Source organism: Peromyscus leucopus, chromosome 1, assembly GCF_004664715.2.
Source record: "Peromyscus leucopus breed LL Stock chromosome 1, UCI_PerLeu_2.1, whole genome shotgun sequence".
In the NCBI taxonomy this organism is placed as follows: Eukaryota; Metazoa; Chordata; class Mammalia; order Rodentia; family Cricetidae; genus Peromyscus; species Peromyscus leucopus.
Window position 1 is genome coordinate 181,184,178 of NC_051063.1, and position 16,931 is coordinate 181,201,108.

General features: G+C 38.8%; 1 protein-coding gene across 1 annotated transcript; it reads right to left on the reverse strand.

Moving 5' to 3' along the window:
* Positions 1-13,545: 13,545 nt before the first annotated feature.
* On the reverse strand, positions 13,546-14,481 carry LOC114710884 (vomeronasal type-1 receptor 4-like). The gene has a single exon (XM_028895179.1). It carries the CDS (start codon positions 14,479-14,481, stop codon positions 13,546-13,548), a length of 936 nt encoding a protein of 311 aa, XP_028751012.1.
* Between the last annotated feature and the right edge of the window lie 2,450 nt (positions 14,482-16,931).

Sequence of the window (16,931 nt, forward strand, 5' to 3'; positions counted from 1 at the left end):
AGTCTTATCAAACACTGAAATTTTTCCTAGTTCTTCACTGTAGTATTTTCTATTTTTCATTGCCACCATAATAGGTATTTGTCTATTACTGCATAGTTTATAGTTGTTAACCAAGTCCTTTCTTCTTTTTCCCCATACATAGTAGTCAATGGTAGCCTTATGTCTGCCACAGTCTTTCAGAATCAAAAGGAACAGCTGTAGATCTGAATATCCCTGATCTCTTGATTTTCCTTGCACATCCTCTTCAGCATTTGCAACTGTCTTGTGACTAGCCTGAATTATTATTTGGAGAGAGTGGAAAGTTCACAAGTACAGTCTAGTAGTCTAGTACTAGATGGGCCATTAAGGATGTATATTTGAAGAGGACATTAGGAACATGACCACTCTCTCTCTCTTCTCTTTGTTTCCTTTAAGTCATGGGGGTGCACAGGTTTTCTCTTCCCTCACCATGTAGTGTCTCAACACACACCCATAAATCAATGGGAGCAAATTTCTTTCTATTGAAAATTATAATATATATGTTGCCCCATGGTATAATGGTAATTACTTTATTTCTGCAACTATCAATTTTCAACACAAATTTTTTCAAATTAGCTTAACAAGAATTTGGTCTTTTCAATAATTTGAATTATCTTTCTTATAAGTTTACAGCAAGAGATTGTTTAGAAAAAAACTGCTTTAAAAACATATATAGGTAACATGGAATAATATTATACATATTAAATATTTAATAATGATAAGCTAGAGATAAAGGCACTTGCTACCATACCTGAAAACTTCTTTTGATCACCAAGATCCACATTGAAGAAGGAGAGAATCAGCTTCTGCCAGTTGTCTTATGACCTCCACATAAACACCATGTAATTGTCCTTCCCCAAGAACACAAAATGAATAAATTAATTCATAATAAAATGCAGTAAATAATGTCATACCACCCATATTATATGCAGTTGTTTATATAGTACTGTACAAAATAAATTTCTCTTTATATTCAGTTGATGAAGTATATCAAGAGCATGACTTATGAAAGACAGAGTTTAGAGGTGAATTAACAAATAAAAAACTAGTCCTGCTAACTTGTTTATAATTTCAAGACTAATATATAGAATCCTATTTCATTATTTGATTTTGAAACATGTCACATATTTTCAAATGATCCAAAATGGTTCAAATAGGCCAGCATCACAGCAGATGTTCTGTCATCTGGAACTTAGAGTCTCTCTGCCCCTCTTCTGTGATGTTCCGTGAGCAAGAGATGCAGGACCTGTGATATAGATCTATACACTCTAGCTGGGCTCCACACATACTTTTGATCTCCACATTGTGTCCAATTTTTGATGTTGTTGTTGTTGTTGTTTGTGTGATGATCCCATTTGAGGTAAAGAAAAGCTTTTTTTATGGTGAGGGATATTAACTACATTTATGTATGGCTCTAAGGATATGACCTAGTAAGAAATTATGCTGGCTGAACAAAGTGACTGATGTTGTATAGCAAAACATTCCCTGGCTACATGCAGCACACATCACAACTTACCCCAGATAGAGATCCCAGAACAGACTAATGTATGGATATCACTATAGTCCAGGTTGATGAACTTTGAGGTTTATTGTGGTTACTTACAGGAATATGGATGAGGGGTTATTTAGAAGAAGACAAATGATTCAAAATCACCTTTATCATAGGAGTCCACCTCAGCATGTTGGACAATTCACAAAAGCTTGAAATCTGGAGTTCACTTCACAGCCTTCAGACAGCTCAGTGGGTTAGCGAGTGTTCTTTGTGAATGAATCAGCTGGTCTAATCCTCATCTCTTCAGCTCTGCTGTTTGTGCTTTTTCCAGTTAACTTGTCTTGTCTTAGGGGTCTCCTTTGAAGATGGGCTTATCTGAGAAAACCTCCAAGCTTTTATTGTTTACTCTACAAAAAAGATCTTGTGAATCACATTAGTATTACGGACTCCCGGAAATATTATTGAGTCTTTTAGCTTTTTGCTTGTGGTAGTTTGAATAAAAATTGACATCATAGTCTCTTAAGTAGTGGTAGTTGGAGGAGGCATGTTCTTGTTGGAAGAAGTGTGTCATTGGGGCTGGGCTTTGGGGTTTCAGATGATCCAGTCAGACCCCATGTATCTCTCTCATCCTGCCTCCTGTCAATCTGGATGGTGAATTCTTGGCTCCTCCAGTACCATGTCTATTTACATGCCTCAATGCTTCCCACCATAATGAGAGTATACTGAATCTCTGAGACTGTAAGCCAGTCCCAACAAATTTGTTTTCTTTTCAGAGTCACGGTGGTCATGGTTATCTTCACAGCAAGAAAACTCAACCTAAGGGACTGTTTGAGGAGGTTCCCTGCTATATATACTTTTTCAAGCACAGAGGAAACAATTATACAGCATCATGAGTAGATTTCTCTTTCACAGTTCATGACTTCAGTAGCCTAAGTGCTCTGCAGCACATATCTAATAAGGCTTCCAGTAGTTTCAGAGTGCATGCCAAAAAATATGTGGTCCTGAAGTCAACACTGTTAATACCAATGATCGGAGGGGAAAGGTGGCATGGCTGTAGCCTCTAGGGACAAAAATGTTATTGCAGTTAAAAGAGAAACTATGTTGGGATGCATTCAGTAGCCTGGGTTATGCAGTTCATACAGGGTTATTCATCATCATGATCTTCTATGAATGACTCCTAAAGTCCAGATGCTAGAATCCAGAAAGCTGTGGGCTGCAGAACTTTAAGTGGAACTATGTTGCCACCACTGTAGTCTCTTTCTTAACAGACTCAAATCCTTACTTGAAGCTCCTCCAGCAACACTACTGGCCAGGCCCCTCCCCTGATCCTCCAACTGCCAGGTTCTGCCCACAGAACACTTTTACTGCCTTATTAGCTGTACCTTGCCCTCACCCTACAGAGTAAAATGCTGCACTTCTGCACTTGAAATCCCACCAGTCTCTACCCTGGAAAGCTTCACCCTGAAATGTCCCACTCCCATGCCACACCCCAAGAAACTATGTAAACCCTGACTTCTGCTCAGTTCTCTGATGTCTCTCACTCAGGCAGAGGAAGCCACCCTCCTGGTGTTTTCCTTCCGAATAAATATCTTGAGTGAGGTTTGTTGTGTGTGTAACTTTGTGGTACTCCTTGGCTCCGAACTGCCAGAATACCTTTACATCTGAGTTGTAATTTGTTCATTTGGTTCTGAAGCCTGGGATAGTCTCTTCTAGTGTCTGCAATTCCCCAAAGAGCCTAAGCTGCACTGGACCCTATCCCTCATCTCCAGTCCACCTGCAACAGATTAACCTCCTGGCTTATCGATTACTCAACACCCAATCCAATAGCAGCAATTAGGTAAGTTTCACATTTGGTCAGTGTAAACATTTCCGTGAGTTTGAGGAACATGTAGTCTCCAGTACCCCTCTGGTATTCTTGGAGGTGGAGGTGCCACTCATCATGGACTTTGAGGCTACATCTAATCCTCTTTTTCTGATCACGTCCCCCACACTTGGAGCTGCTATTCTACAATTTCTTTAGGCTAAACCAGTCTATTGTGATCCTTCCTTTTCTCTTATTCAACCTTCCATTCAAAGCTTCTTATAATCCCACAGTTCATCTAGGCCCCTGTGGCTTTTGAGACCTCATTCCCAATCCTTTCCTGTGGATGAGTCCCTCCTTCTAGAGCTCAGTTTTTCTCTTTGCCATCTGGCCTCTAGGAAAGCCTTGGTACCAGGTACTGAATCTTACCAGTGGATAAGACACTGATCCACATTGAGTGTGGTGATGACATACTGAATGGTCCTTCTTTAGTGTTGTGAGTCCTGAGGATGCTCAATACTACAGACCCTAGTAACATTTTTCTTCTTTGTAATCCATAGAAATGAGTCATCAATATCCTCTCATTCCCTCTTGGGATGCCTTTAAAAAAAACTCAACTTCTCCACCTGTCACCCAACATGAAGGGACCCAAGTTTATGTATTTGCAGCCAAATTCTATCTCAATACCTCTGATAATAATTCTAAAGGGCTGTATAATGGCACCTTAGGTCCTAATAATATTTGGGACCTTTACAAATACTGTGAATGATCAGGGAAATGGAAAGAGATTTCTCTATTCCTTATCTCTCTTTTCTTTGCTCCAAGACCTGTTTGTTTTTGTTTAGTCTCTTGCCCAACATTGTTTGGATATTCTATCTTTTAAGGTACTATGGATGGATCTGTTTATTTATTAGAAATTGGGAGCCAGGAATCAGACCTAACAGCAGAGGGTAAAGCAAAGCAGTAGGCCAATTCCAAGGTCTACTGAGCACATGTCCTTCACACACACTCTTTACTTTCTGGGACATCTCTCTGCTCCCACTCAATCATCCTCTGTCTACAGCCCTGACTCAAAAATTTCTTACCTCCAAGCCTTCTCTGTTCTCAGCTTACTAGGTTCAGTATTACCAAGGTTGAAGTATGTTTTTTCATTATAGTAGCATTGCACTGTTGCTTTATGCTGCCTCACTTGAATAAAATCCGACTCTGGAGTTTGTGTATGGTTCACACTCCTCTAAACAAGTATGCTTGCTTAAAGGGTTCTTCCAAAATCTCTTTCCCATATCAGGCAGGAAAGCAAAACAAAATAAAGGGACAGACTATTCCCAATAGAGACTAATGCTATTCATCTCATACTCTATTGATTTTCATTTAATCCTGAAACATTTGCTAAGGCATAAATCTTATTTCAAGATTTGTAAAAATATTGTGTAAATTTTCTGTACCTCAAATTTGTAAGCACCTTGGGTATGATTAAACCCTGAAAAATCAGTAACAAAGGGGTTAGTTTAGAACTCATAACACTGGGTTGATGGTTAATAATCCATATGTAGGTAATCTTAAAGGAAGCATGTGGATTGCTGCCACTTTACCTGCTCTGCCCCCATTGGAATTGAGGTAACCACGTGGCTATCAACCATCTGTGCTAGGCAAATGATGGATTTTGCCCTGTGACCTCACTTTCATCTTGATCAAAATGACCACATGACACGGGCCAACCAAGGAAAAAACAACTCCTTCTAACAGTGTGGACCAAAACAGATAATTCTCCCACTATTTTCAATCACACTAAAGTAGCCTCCCCTTTATCGATCTTTACACACTGTCCTTTCTCTTCCTCCCCAGCCCCTCTTGGTAACCTGTCACCCTTCTCAGTGACAGGCTATCCAAGCAGTCAGGGCTGAAGTAGTCCCAAACCAGAACCTTGAAAGGAACCACAATACCCCAGGGGGCATCTGGCTCAGGATCCATTTGTTTGTCTTCACAAGGCCACCCTTAAAGGGGTAAATTATGGAAAATCCAAGAGGTCATCCAGGACAAACATAAAAACCACAATACCCCAGGGGGCATCTGGCTCAGGATCCATTTGTTGGTCTTCACAAGGCCACCCTTAAAGGGGTAAATTATGGAAAATCCAAGAGGTCATCCAGGACAAACATAAAAACCCATTTCAACTCCTAGACTACCTCACAGAGACCCTCCATAATATACCAATCTGATCCTAAGACACCAGACATAAAACAACTCCTTAGGAAATGCTGCCTCTCCCAGAGTTTTGCTGTTATTACTGCAAAACTTAAACATCCAGTTAGGGGGCCCATGACTCCACAGGCAGAAATATTAGCCATAGCCTTTAAAGTGTACCATAGCATACATGAAAAAATCTTAAAAACAAAAATAACTGATGCTAGTGAAGGCCTATTGACTGGCTCTAGCAACTTCAAATGCTATCTGGACTCCCGAAGTCTGAGAATTTCTGATTCCCTGTCAAATGCACTCAGGAAAGTCACTGAGCCCAAGTCTGTCTGAACCCTTGAAAACCATCTGGACCATTTCCAAAGTGTCATCAAGAAGGGAAATGTGTTTTTTGCAGTCATCTTGTCCCTTGTGACATGGGGACATAAAGCACAGATGGCCCGTCAGCTGACATCCTACATCTGGCTATGGAAAGTGAGGGGCCAGGTTCTCTTGGCCTGACCACTGCAATCCCTGACTGGGAGCCTCAGTAGACATCCAGTGTCAGGTCAATCTAGCTTTCTTCTTTTGATCACTCACTGGGCTACCTACTTAATTCCAAGGATGTTTTAGGGAACCACGTCTTGTTACACTATTGTCAGACTAGATGACAGTTTTACCAGCTTCACCAAACATCACCAAATATATCTCACAGGCTCAATATCCATCTTTCTTCATAGGCTCAGGGGAATGAAGCTTCTCTTCTCTGGCCCCATAAGAAAGAATCTTCTGAACCCCACTTCTTCCTTTGTTAATTCCCCATACTCCCAGTTAGAAATTTCTCTCACCCTACTAGGCCCTCATCACATAGAAAGGAACACCTCTCCACTGTAATTTGGGACATTTCTCTTCGACATATTTCTCAGTCCACTTGGGGATGCCCTGGATTCAAATTATTGTTACCACAACACTTATCACCCTGTTCCCTCACAGCTCCTCTCTTTCTTTAGTAACTTAATTCCTCATTTACCCTAGCAGCTGCTACATGCTGCAGGTTATGGAAATTTTCCCTTGAAACTACCTGTTCTCTCTCTCCTAGTAAAAGGAGCTTCTTGCAAAATCCTACAGCTTCCTTAAGCACTTTTGGGACTCTGGGACTTGTTCCTCCTGTCTCTTAGCTTCATGCTAGAGGTCTCACAGCTTGTCTGCGCTGTCCTGGCTTCTCCCTTGCTGCTCAGCTGACAATTGGAGCTGATAGAAACTCGCTCCAGCAGAGTTTGCTTTGTGAGCCTTCCTCACTTTATCCACAGACTTGGAAATTATTAAACCCTCATTGTGTTACTGCAAACAGCTGGGTCTCAGTGCATTTCAATGGCCTAAATTGGAAAGCTCAATTTTCGATGGAGACCACTTCTGTCCCGGGACAAACAAATGATCTGAAAATCTTTTATAGCTAAACTTATTATCTCTTCCTCTATTTCTTTCTAACTATACCTATCCAGCATAGCTCTTATATATGGAGACCCCCCTACCTCTAACAAATAGCTTATCTCAGCAGAATGGGAAAGGTGCTCTACATCAGGCTGTCAAAGGCCAGTTCAGTTCCCTCTAACTCCCCTATCCATCTCTTAACTGGGGCTTACCCTGATGCCTCTTTTCTCTATTTTTGTATAATTCCTCTCCTGAAAAAAAAATCATAAAAATGAGGTTTTTGAAGAAAAAAAACAAAATTCTTGTTTAATAAGGTATTAAAGTTGTACCTCCATGTACTCATACAATATACTTCATACTGTTAGTCAAACTTCATAACATAAGAGTCACCAAAGTGGTATTAGTTCTAAAATGACATGAAGGGTTCATGAGGAGAAACTGAGACTTGGCATTGAGTTACAGGACTGGAGTTCCTAAAAAGATACTGAGAGAGGATATTGTTGAAAGCTACAGTAACTTCTGAGTCTAAGAAAGGGTGTGAAATTCTGAGGATACAAAAGCTTAAGAAAGTTCTGAAGATATAATAAGGTGCTTTAAGGCATGCAAATGAAATTTCTGAAGGTATGAAAAAAAGTGATGTAAGGCAATGAAAAGTGTATCAGATTTCTTTTCCCCTCTATGCAATTTCTATATTAAGTTTTCAAATGTTGAGGAAAACTTTACTTAAGGATTCTCTAGACAATTAGTGTGGTGGGGTATGAAGACTGCTCACCCACAGACTTTTAAAAGGAGATACTTATCCTTATAACACCTGTCTTACTACCATTCGCTTTCTCTATAATCAAGCTAGAGATTACTGCAGACTTCGGCGAGAGACTTATGGAGGCTTCTATTATTGGTGCTGTAGGAGAAATAAGGCGTATTCAGAAAGTTTTTCTACCTTTTAGGCAAAATGACCAAACTTGTATATTCTAATTAATATTCAATGACACCCCAGAGGAGAAATAGACATCATGGACATATTGTATATTTCCAAAAGAAGGCACATGTGTGACATTCATCAGCCACACATGATTAGACAATAGTCCTTGGGATTTACTCCCAAATGAGGAACAGGTAAAAATTCAGCACAAATAGGACATGATTTAACTATCTGGGTGGCTTGTTCCCAGGTTATGCCTGTATGATGACAGAGAGATACAGTGTTAAGATGATAACATTGATGCAACTTAGTAGCCTTTTCAAAGGCAGAACAAATTAATGTGACAGCCATACAATTAATGGCATCAGCCCTCTGATTACCTTTTCTTAGAGGTCCAGGCAACTGGGTATGAGCTCTAATATGGCTCACATAAATGTTATATGAGTGGGAACATATGAGTCCTTGCACTTGCAATAAATATTTATGAATGGGAAGAATGGATAGAATGCAGGCTGTTGTCTCCAAAGGCATAATGGCATGTGCCACACACTGGCTATCAGTATAAATATTTACACTCTCATCAGAAAACATCTGTAAGGCAAGCAAAAGTGCCTGTACCTCTGACATCTGAGCAGAAGTGCCCTGGACTTTCATTGTCTTCACTATGTTACCAGAAACCACCACAGCAAAACCACATGAAGTGCCGTCAGTAAATACCACATGGGCCTGAATTTAAACAATTTAAAAATTAAAAAAAAAATAAAAATTAAAAAAATTTTAAAAATTGACACACATTATTGGAGTGGTAGAAAGTATCAAACTCTGCATGGAGCATGTTAATATGGTCCAATATTATCTTTAGCTTGCAACCATGCTATTTGGGTGTATGGGGTCACCACTATATCTAGCTCCTTACCAAAACTTTGAACGCTGACCTGATTCCTTTAAATGTAATCTGAGCAACAGCCTGAGGATAAGGAGTAATGGTTTTGCTGTAGAAGCTGGGAAATATACCCATAAAATAGGACCTGTTTGCCAAACCACCCCAGAAGGTGAATTAGGAAAACAAAATATTCAACACCTAAATAATGGTAGGGAAAAGATACCTGCAACTTTCTGGGCTATTTGTAAATTAGTCAGGCTAAGAACCTCTTGTAATTTAGAAAAGTCATAAAAAACAAAGTTTTTTATCTTCAGCAGCCAATAATATATCATCCATCATTCAATCACAATTAAATGTCATTGTTTAGGAATTGCCACAGGAGCATGCAAGCCAGGCTGTGTTGCTCCCATGAGAAGCATGGTTTTATTAAGAGCTCTAAGATCTTGTAATACTCTCCATTTTCCTGACTTCTAGTAGAGGCCAGATGGGATCTCAGGATTGTTAAGAAATTATAGCTATATCTAGCATCAGAAGCGAATAATCTTTTAATCTCAATCCCACGTAATATTATTTTTAATTTAGGCTGTTTATCATTGATAACTGTTTGTCAAAACACATTTTTCCTGTGTTTTCAAAGCCTCCAGTTCTATATATCAGCGCCAATTTGCATTTAAAATATGAAAGAAATAATAATAACCTGTTTATCAGTAAGAGACTATTTATTTTTTATAGGTTTATCTTAGCAACAACATTATTTAATAAGCTAACAACTCAATGCACTTCAGGTGTTATATTTCTATAGAATTTCCAAGAATTTCTAGAAAACAAGTTAAAGAGCAGAACCAAATTTCCAGTAATGATCAACAGACAAGAGTAAACCTAATATGTAGTTCAAAATTATGAATCCTGTTCCTTTAGTTTATCTACCATGAAAATCCAAACATTTATTAAGACAATCAAAAGAACGGAACATCCTTTATTTAAACAGCATTGACTTAGCATTCCATGTCCTGACCGAAACCATTTTCACCAGAATATGGGCCCTTTAAACTTTTAGCTCCTGTCCCTCTCCTTGCCAGCCCCAAACTCTGTTCCCCTTGTCTGGTCTCATAGCTCCGCCTCCGGCCAGCAGGTACATGTCTGCCTGCCGCTCCGGGCCATCTTGCACTCTGCTGCAGGGCGCCTTTGTCCACAGCCATGCTGGGCACGTGCCCCCACACATGCACTTATATAAAATCTGAGTGTGGACTCTACTTAAGTAATAACTTTAGGGTCTATTTGACAATGTAAGTCACCATAGATACAAAATTTAATGAAAATGTTCATCTCTCCCAATAACAAATTTACACTGAAGATAAACCTTAAATGAAAAAGGTTACAAAAAAGAAAAAAAAAACATGCTATGGTATGATTCTTATGATTATAAAGAGATAAGAATAAAAATAAATATGAAAGAATGCCCCAAAACACATTAAGCTTCAAATAAGTACTTGTTAGTTCATAGTTTTGAGAAAAATATTCAGAACTACAAAATTAGTAGCATAGAGAAATATAGAGCAAACAACGTAGAAGGAAAGCAGCAGTTTTGCATTTCTTTTATTGTCTTAATGTTCATATTAACATACATTACATTACATTTGTAGAAATATTTTACATAGCATTTTCGTATTTGAGTCACTTTATACAATATAACATATACATAATTAGCAACATTTCATCAGAATCCAAATTCAGGAACAATATTCAAAAATAGTACATAAGTTTTACTGAATAATACTGTTTTAGTCAAGCCATTAAAGAAGATTTATGTTAAATTTAATTAAATATATAATATGGAGAATGGGTCATCTTTGCTGTTCAGAATATTCTTGAATATTTGGGCTTAAGTGAAACTCTTTTCTCAATGTACCAACATGCTCTAAATTCAGTCATGTACTTCTTTAAAGAAATCATGAAATTTCTTTAAAGTTGAGCCATATATTATACATATATATATACATTTGTGTGTGTACATATTATATTTGTTTTACTATAATAATTCTTTATAGTGTGTTTATAGAAAAAATACCCATAAACACCCATTTTTGTTAGTAGTCTACATTGAGAAGCAAATTCATTATATAACTTGAAACATAGCATATATCAGTAAGAAACAATCAAATTTAATTAACATTGCCTCATTTCAAATTTATTTATAAGAATCAGGAGTTCTGAACATGGTGTGTTTCACTAAATACGTCTATGTATAACAACCCTGTCTTGACTAATTATCATCTCAGTCACCCAATGATTTTACGTGCAATTTCTCACCTATGCCTGAGTGAGGACTTATGAACTGTTACTTGACAGTTTCTGGGGAGAGTCAGTTTTCCCCTAGTTTGTGCTCCCTGAGAAGTTGACCAGAACCATTCCATGATAATGTTTTTCTTTATGTCAAGTATGTAGTTCTGCTTTATTTATCAAAAACAATATTTTAGAAATTCTTCTTTCATACATTACATATTGAGTGCAGTTTTCTTTTTTCTACCCTTCCATGTTTTCATCCCCCACCATTTGTATGCTCCTAATGTTCTTAGTTTCCATGGGCTGTCCAGATCAGTATGTACTGGATGCTCTGAGCATTAGTGTGATCTGAAAATTTACTATCCTCAAAGTATTAGCTGTTTTCTTCTTTCACTGCTGCTGACTATACACTTAATAATCTCACTTTGCAAAACTGAAAGCATGGCAATTGTGAATCATTTCCCACACAAGACATGGACATTCATGACGTCAATATAAATTTACATTAAAAAAGGGTTGTGGATAGATGAGTAAAATTTACCCAGTAAATGTTATGTACTACTCTAAATCATCCTCAGTGAGAGGATAGCTCAATTGAGGAGATGAACGACATGAATGAGGGTAAAAGTACAATCTCTGTGGAATGAGCTCTTAGCCTGGAGAACATGGAAGCACCAATGCTGCATCCTTGGCCATCATGGGAAGTGCAGGCAGAATTCCCTTCTCATCAGAGCAGATTAGTAATTTACATCATTTAGCTTTGGATGTTAATGATCAATACTAACAACAACTTTAAAATAGAACAGGTGAAGTTACTCCCCCAGATAGACTTTTTTTTCATTTATCTTTATTAAGAAATTTTCTACTCATGTACATGCTACACACAGATTCCACCTCCTCCCTCCTCCCACCCTCCAGGCCTCCCTACCAATCCACCCCACATGCCAACATTTCCCAAATCAAGGTTTCCCATGGGGAGTCATCAGAGCCTAGGAAGATTCAAGACCCTCCAGACTGCACCAAGCCTGCACAAGGCATCACACCTCAGGCACCTGGCTTACAAAAGCCTGACCATGTACTAAGGATGGATCTCAATTCACCTTCTTGAGTGCCCCCCAAGCAGTTCGAACTGAACAATAGTCTTCCATATCCAGATGGCCTAGCCCAGTCCCGTGGGGACTCCACAGCCACTAGTCTACAGTTCATGGGTTTCCACTTGTGCTGCCAGTCATCTCTGCTCTTCTTTCCATCATGGTCCCGCTGTCCTCTGCCTGCAGAATTCCTCCTCTCTCTGAATCAATTGGATTCCCAGAGCTAAGCATGGAGCCTGTCCATGGTTCTCTACATCTGCCTCCATCAGTCACTGGACAATGGCTCTATGATGACAATTAGGGAATTCGCTAGACTGGACACCAGAGTAGACCAGTCCAGGTACCATCTAGAAAACTGCTAGCACTCCAAGGTGTGTCATCCTTGTGGATACCTACCCACACCTCCCCAGTACCCTGCCAGTTCCTATTCAGTGATGTCCTCACCTATCATGATATGTCCTTCCCTGCCCTCCCACTCTGTCCCTGTTCCAATTCGACCCTCCCTTTTGCTTATGTTCCTCAGAGAGACATTATAGCACCATAGTTTGCTTAAATGTTGTCTTTAAATTATATAGCCTAGATTTACCTCTGATCATACTCCAGAACTTTCCAATGTTGCAACTTTGTCTCTTCTTGTAATTTTGGATTTTGTGACAGAGTTTCACAATGCCAGCTATGCTCATCTCAAATACACAATCTTCCCACTTCTTCCTCCTCAAAACAGGGACAGCAAAGTCTTTGCTACCTGCTAATCCACTTGTAGTCTCCCATCTCTCATTCCTCTTAATTTAAACTATCAACCTAATGCTTACATATGTAAATGTCTCCATTACTTATTATTGTGTACACAATTACTACAGTTCAACTCTAAACAATTTTATTTGAAACTTTACCTAAATCTGACTTTTAAAAGTGTATTTCTAAATACTTTCCAGTGCTGGGAGTTATACGTTAGATTGAAGAAACATGTTGTCTATTAAATATGCATTCCCTTCAGTAGCCAACACTGGCAAGTTTCATTACCATCACTGAATCATTCTAACTTTTTTCATGTTCTTTACTTGTTCTTACTTTCTGACAGCCACCAACACTTGATTTGATGGTCCAGGTGCAATCTGCAATGGTTAACTTTTGTACTGAAGGTGACAATGTTGATTTAAAAAGTCTCAACCTCAGAGAAGCTCACCTGAAGGACTACACTCCACATAAACCCAACAAGTTAATTCTCCCTGCTACTGTGATATTCTTCATTAAAACAGTGAGTGCTGATTGTTTCAGCACTTATATCATACAGCTTGGTTTAACTGTGTCCCAGACTACAAGACAAACTGCACTGGGAAGAAAATTGTAGACAATCAGTGTCTTCTGCAAAGTTTGGTATTGGCAGTGTGTTCACAGAATAGAAACTGAGTAGAAGACATGGAGAGAGGGATGCTGACAGCACAGCTTTTAGAGTTCTCTGAATACACAAGCACAGTGTGTTGTCTGGTAAGAACTAGTGCAGCAGAGCCTGAAAAAGGAAGCATAGTGTCTGATGAGCAGAAAGGGGCAGAGTGCTGGAAAGCATGCAGCCATGGCTGCATCAGTGTTAAACAGCCACCTAGATCCATCACTGACAGACATATAAGATGTAAAGACAACAGAGGTTGCATAAAAGATCACAAAGCAGCACACTAGGGTGAGGATGCTTTGGGTGGCTCTGGTCTCAGGAGATGACCTAGGAGACAGGGATCTGTGGATGTGTTGAACCCTCTGCTTATGTTTGAGCAGGATGAATACCATGTAGCCACTGGACAACATCATGAGTCCCAAAAAAATGACATCGTTGGTTGCTATTAGGATTACAATAAGAATGCTGATTAGTTTCTCAGAATTGATAACAGTACAAATTCCAAAATCTTGTATCCCAGTAACATTTCTCCCACCCCTTATGTCTGTTGTATACACAAAAATGTAAATATATAACAACAAAGCCAGGGCCCAGCATAGACCCAGGAATGGACCAATGATTCTGGGGGCTCTGGGCTTGAACTGTGCCCACCTGGAATTACTGGGGCTGATGGTGATGGCCTGAAAGAAACTCAACAGGGATGTGGAGCTAAGAGATACTCCTCTGGCAACTCTATGTAAATATAAGGCAAGTTTACAGGAAACATAATCTAGATGGTAAGTCTGATCAAAAGCAGCAATGGTCTGTGGGATTCCTCTGCAGAGAACTATGAAATTGGCCCAGACCAGCTGTTTGACAATCAGATCAGTGGGCTTCACCCTGATTCCAGAGAAGTCAGCAATGATAAAACAGCAAAGCAAAGCTGAGTTCCCCAGCATTCCCAGTACAGTCTGGGACAGGAAGAAGATTCCTTCAACCGTGTCTCTGGAGGCCATTCTGTTATGGCTGTGGGTCAATGCAAAACATGTCTAGAGCACACTTGTTAAACAAGTTAGACTTCATTTTTCTTGGCATGCCAAAAAATGTACTGCATGCGCAATATCACCTTACATTCATAAGGAATGCTAATATGTGTCTTCCTGGTAAATAGCTTGCTAGGTCTCAATGAATTGCTATTGTTTGAATAGCAGATATTTAACTGGGACATTGTAGTAAAAATTAAACTTAATATTGCCATTAATATGTCTTAGTATTTTCCAAGTACCTTGAAATTAATTGCAGGTTTAATATCCACAGTGCACTGATGAGATGATCTAATGATCAAACTACATTCAGATGAATGTCCTGGTTGCAGAAAAACTACAGGTTACAATGCTCTCAGCAACTTGTAAAAGGCTGAAAAAAGGAGACTGTATGACTCCACAAAAAATAGTAACCCCTAACTAAGATGCTATTGACAACTGATACCTACTAGGTGGCTTCAGTTTCCTGTAAAAATGTGGCCCCTAATAGCTTGACAGTGACATAGTAGATGGTCACAAACCCAATATCGTGTGGGCACCACAAGCTATGCTTTATGTGTTAAGAAATTTAAAAGGCACAAACATGGGTATGTAAAGAAACATGGGGTAACTGTGAAGAGTGAAGGAAGTATGAAAAAGGTCAAAATACATATAAATTTTTCCTAGTTAAAAATGAGAATGAATAATAGTGAATAAGAAAAGCAACACAAGTTGAGAATAAAAAATAGAGATTAATAAAAATATTAAAGAAAATAGTGACCATCAGCTGTCAGGAATGATAGCATTTGAGTTCTCCTTTTTCAAACATGCACATGTAATTGAATTTACATATATCTTCATGTACATATATGTGCTTTTGTTTCCTTTTCAACATTAATTCTTAACCTTTTAGTTTAGCATGTATTATTTTGAATATCATTCTATCACACTTAAACATGTCTAAAGACATGGAAATAGCAAAAAAATCCTTATCAATATATTTACAACAGTATGAAATGAAGGTGTTTACTCAATAGGACAATCACTAGTGTGATTCTTCAGCTATTTGTATTATCATTAAAGCACAATAGAGAATTATGGAATTGCTGAATAATAGGAGCATGGCTTCTGAATTGTGGGCCACAAAATTTAACTAATATAACTGTAAGTGTTATAGAAATTGACAGATACTAATATACTGTCAGCCAGTGAATAATGGGTTCCTACACATAGTACAATAATAATTGAAATATCTGTGTGATTCAAAAACCATATCTGAGCTGCGAATAGTGACACATGTCTAATCCCAGTTTCTACTAAGCCGAGGTGAGCGGTTCTCTATGAGTTTGAGGCTAGTCAAGTTTATAGAACAAGTTTCAGGACAGGAAGGACTACATAAATAAACCCAGTCTCAAAAATCAAACAAAGAGAATGCAAATTCAGGGGTACATGAACATCCATGTCAGGGGTAAGTAGAATTATCAGAGGTGTCAGATCTGAGTGACATGAGTTTGCAGTTATGCACTTAATCAAATGCCCATGGACTTGAAATTTGGATATTGAGACACCAATTTACCAGTTATTCCTCTTTTCCACACCCAGATAACATAGACCACTAAGAAATATATTAAGTTCCCTCTATGCCACTTTACACAGGCATTTCCAATAAAGAAAAAAATCTGCATGCATATAAAGCCCCAGTGGAAAGCAAAATCTGTGGTGTAAATATGCAGAGGATATCAAACTACTCTCAAAGTTTCTCTTGTAACTCTTTAAATTCTGGGAGAATTTTACCAACCCACCGCACAATCCTAAGATTACAAAATGAAAAGTAGAACAGATAAATCTGAGAATAAGTAATAAACTGTCTTAGTCACGAGGACCTCTCCTTACTGGCAGCAGACACAAGATCATTGTCTTGGAAAAGAGCATCAATTGTGAATCCGGGATAGTCTCTCAACCTGCAGCCTCCTACAAATCAGGTTGGGGTCAGGTCTCTGGAAGATTCTTCCTACTATGAAAATTCAACCTGTGCAGGAGCCCTTTCCTGAAAGAGAAAGATCATTTTGGAAGTCTCATCTCACCCATATTCCAGAGATTGCCCTGTCCTTTGAAGACTGGTACCTGAAGAAAAGCAAATCACCTATGCAGATAGGATGCATCTGTGAAGCTGGCTGCTAGATGGGTACTCAGTTGCCAGTAGGATGTACAACAGTTATATAGCTACAAAGTTGACAGCAATCCCAAGATTAAGGCTGAATGTTCACAGCTCTCATACCCTAAGAGGATAACAGGATGATGTCACAGGAAGGAACGAACCATGACAGTTTTGCCGAAGGGAATTTACATCACCTTTGAAAAAAATAAGCAAGAGAAACTTTTAAATGAGTAGTGAGCATCACAAAAGGGCAGGCTAGAAGTGTAATGTTCCTCTTCTCTCCTGT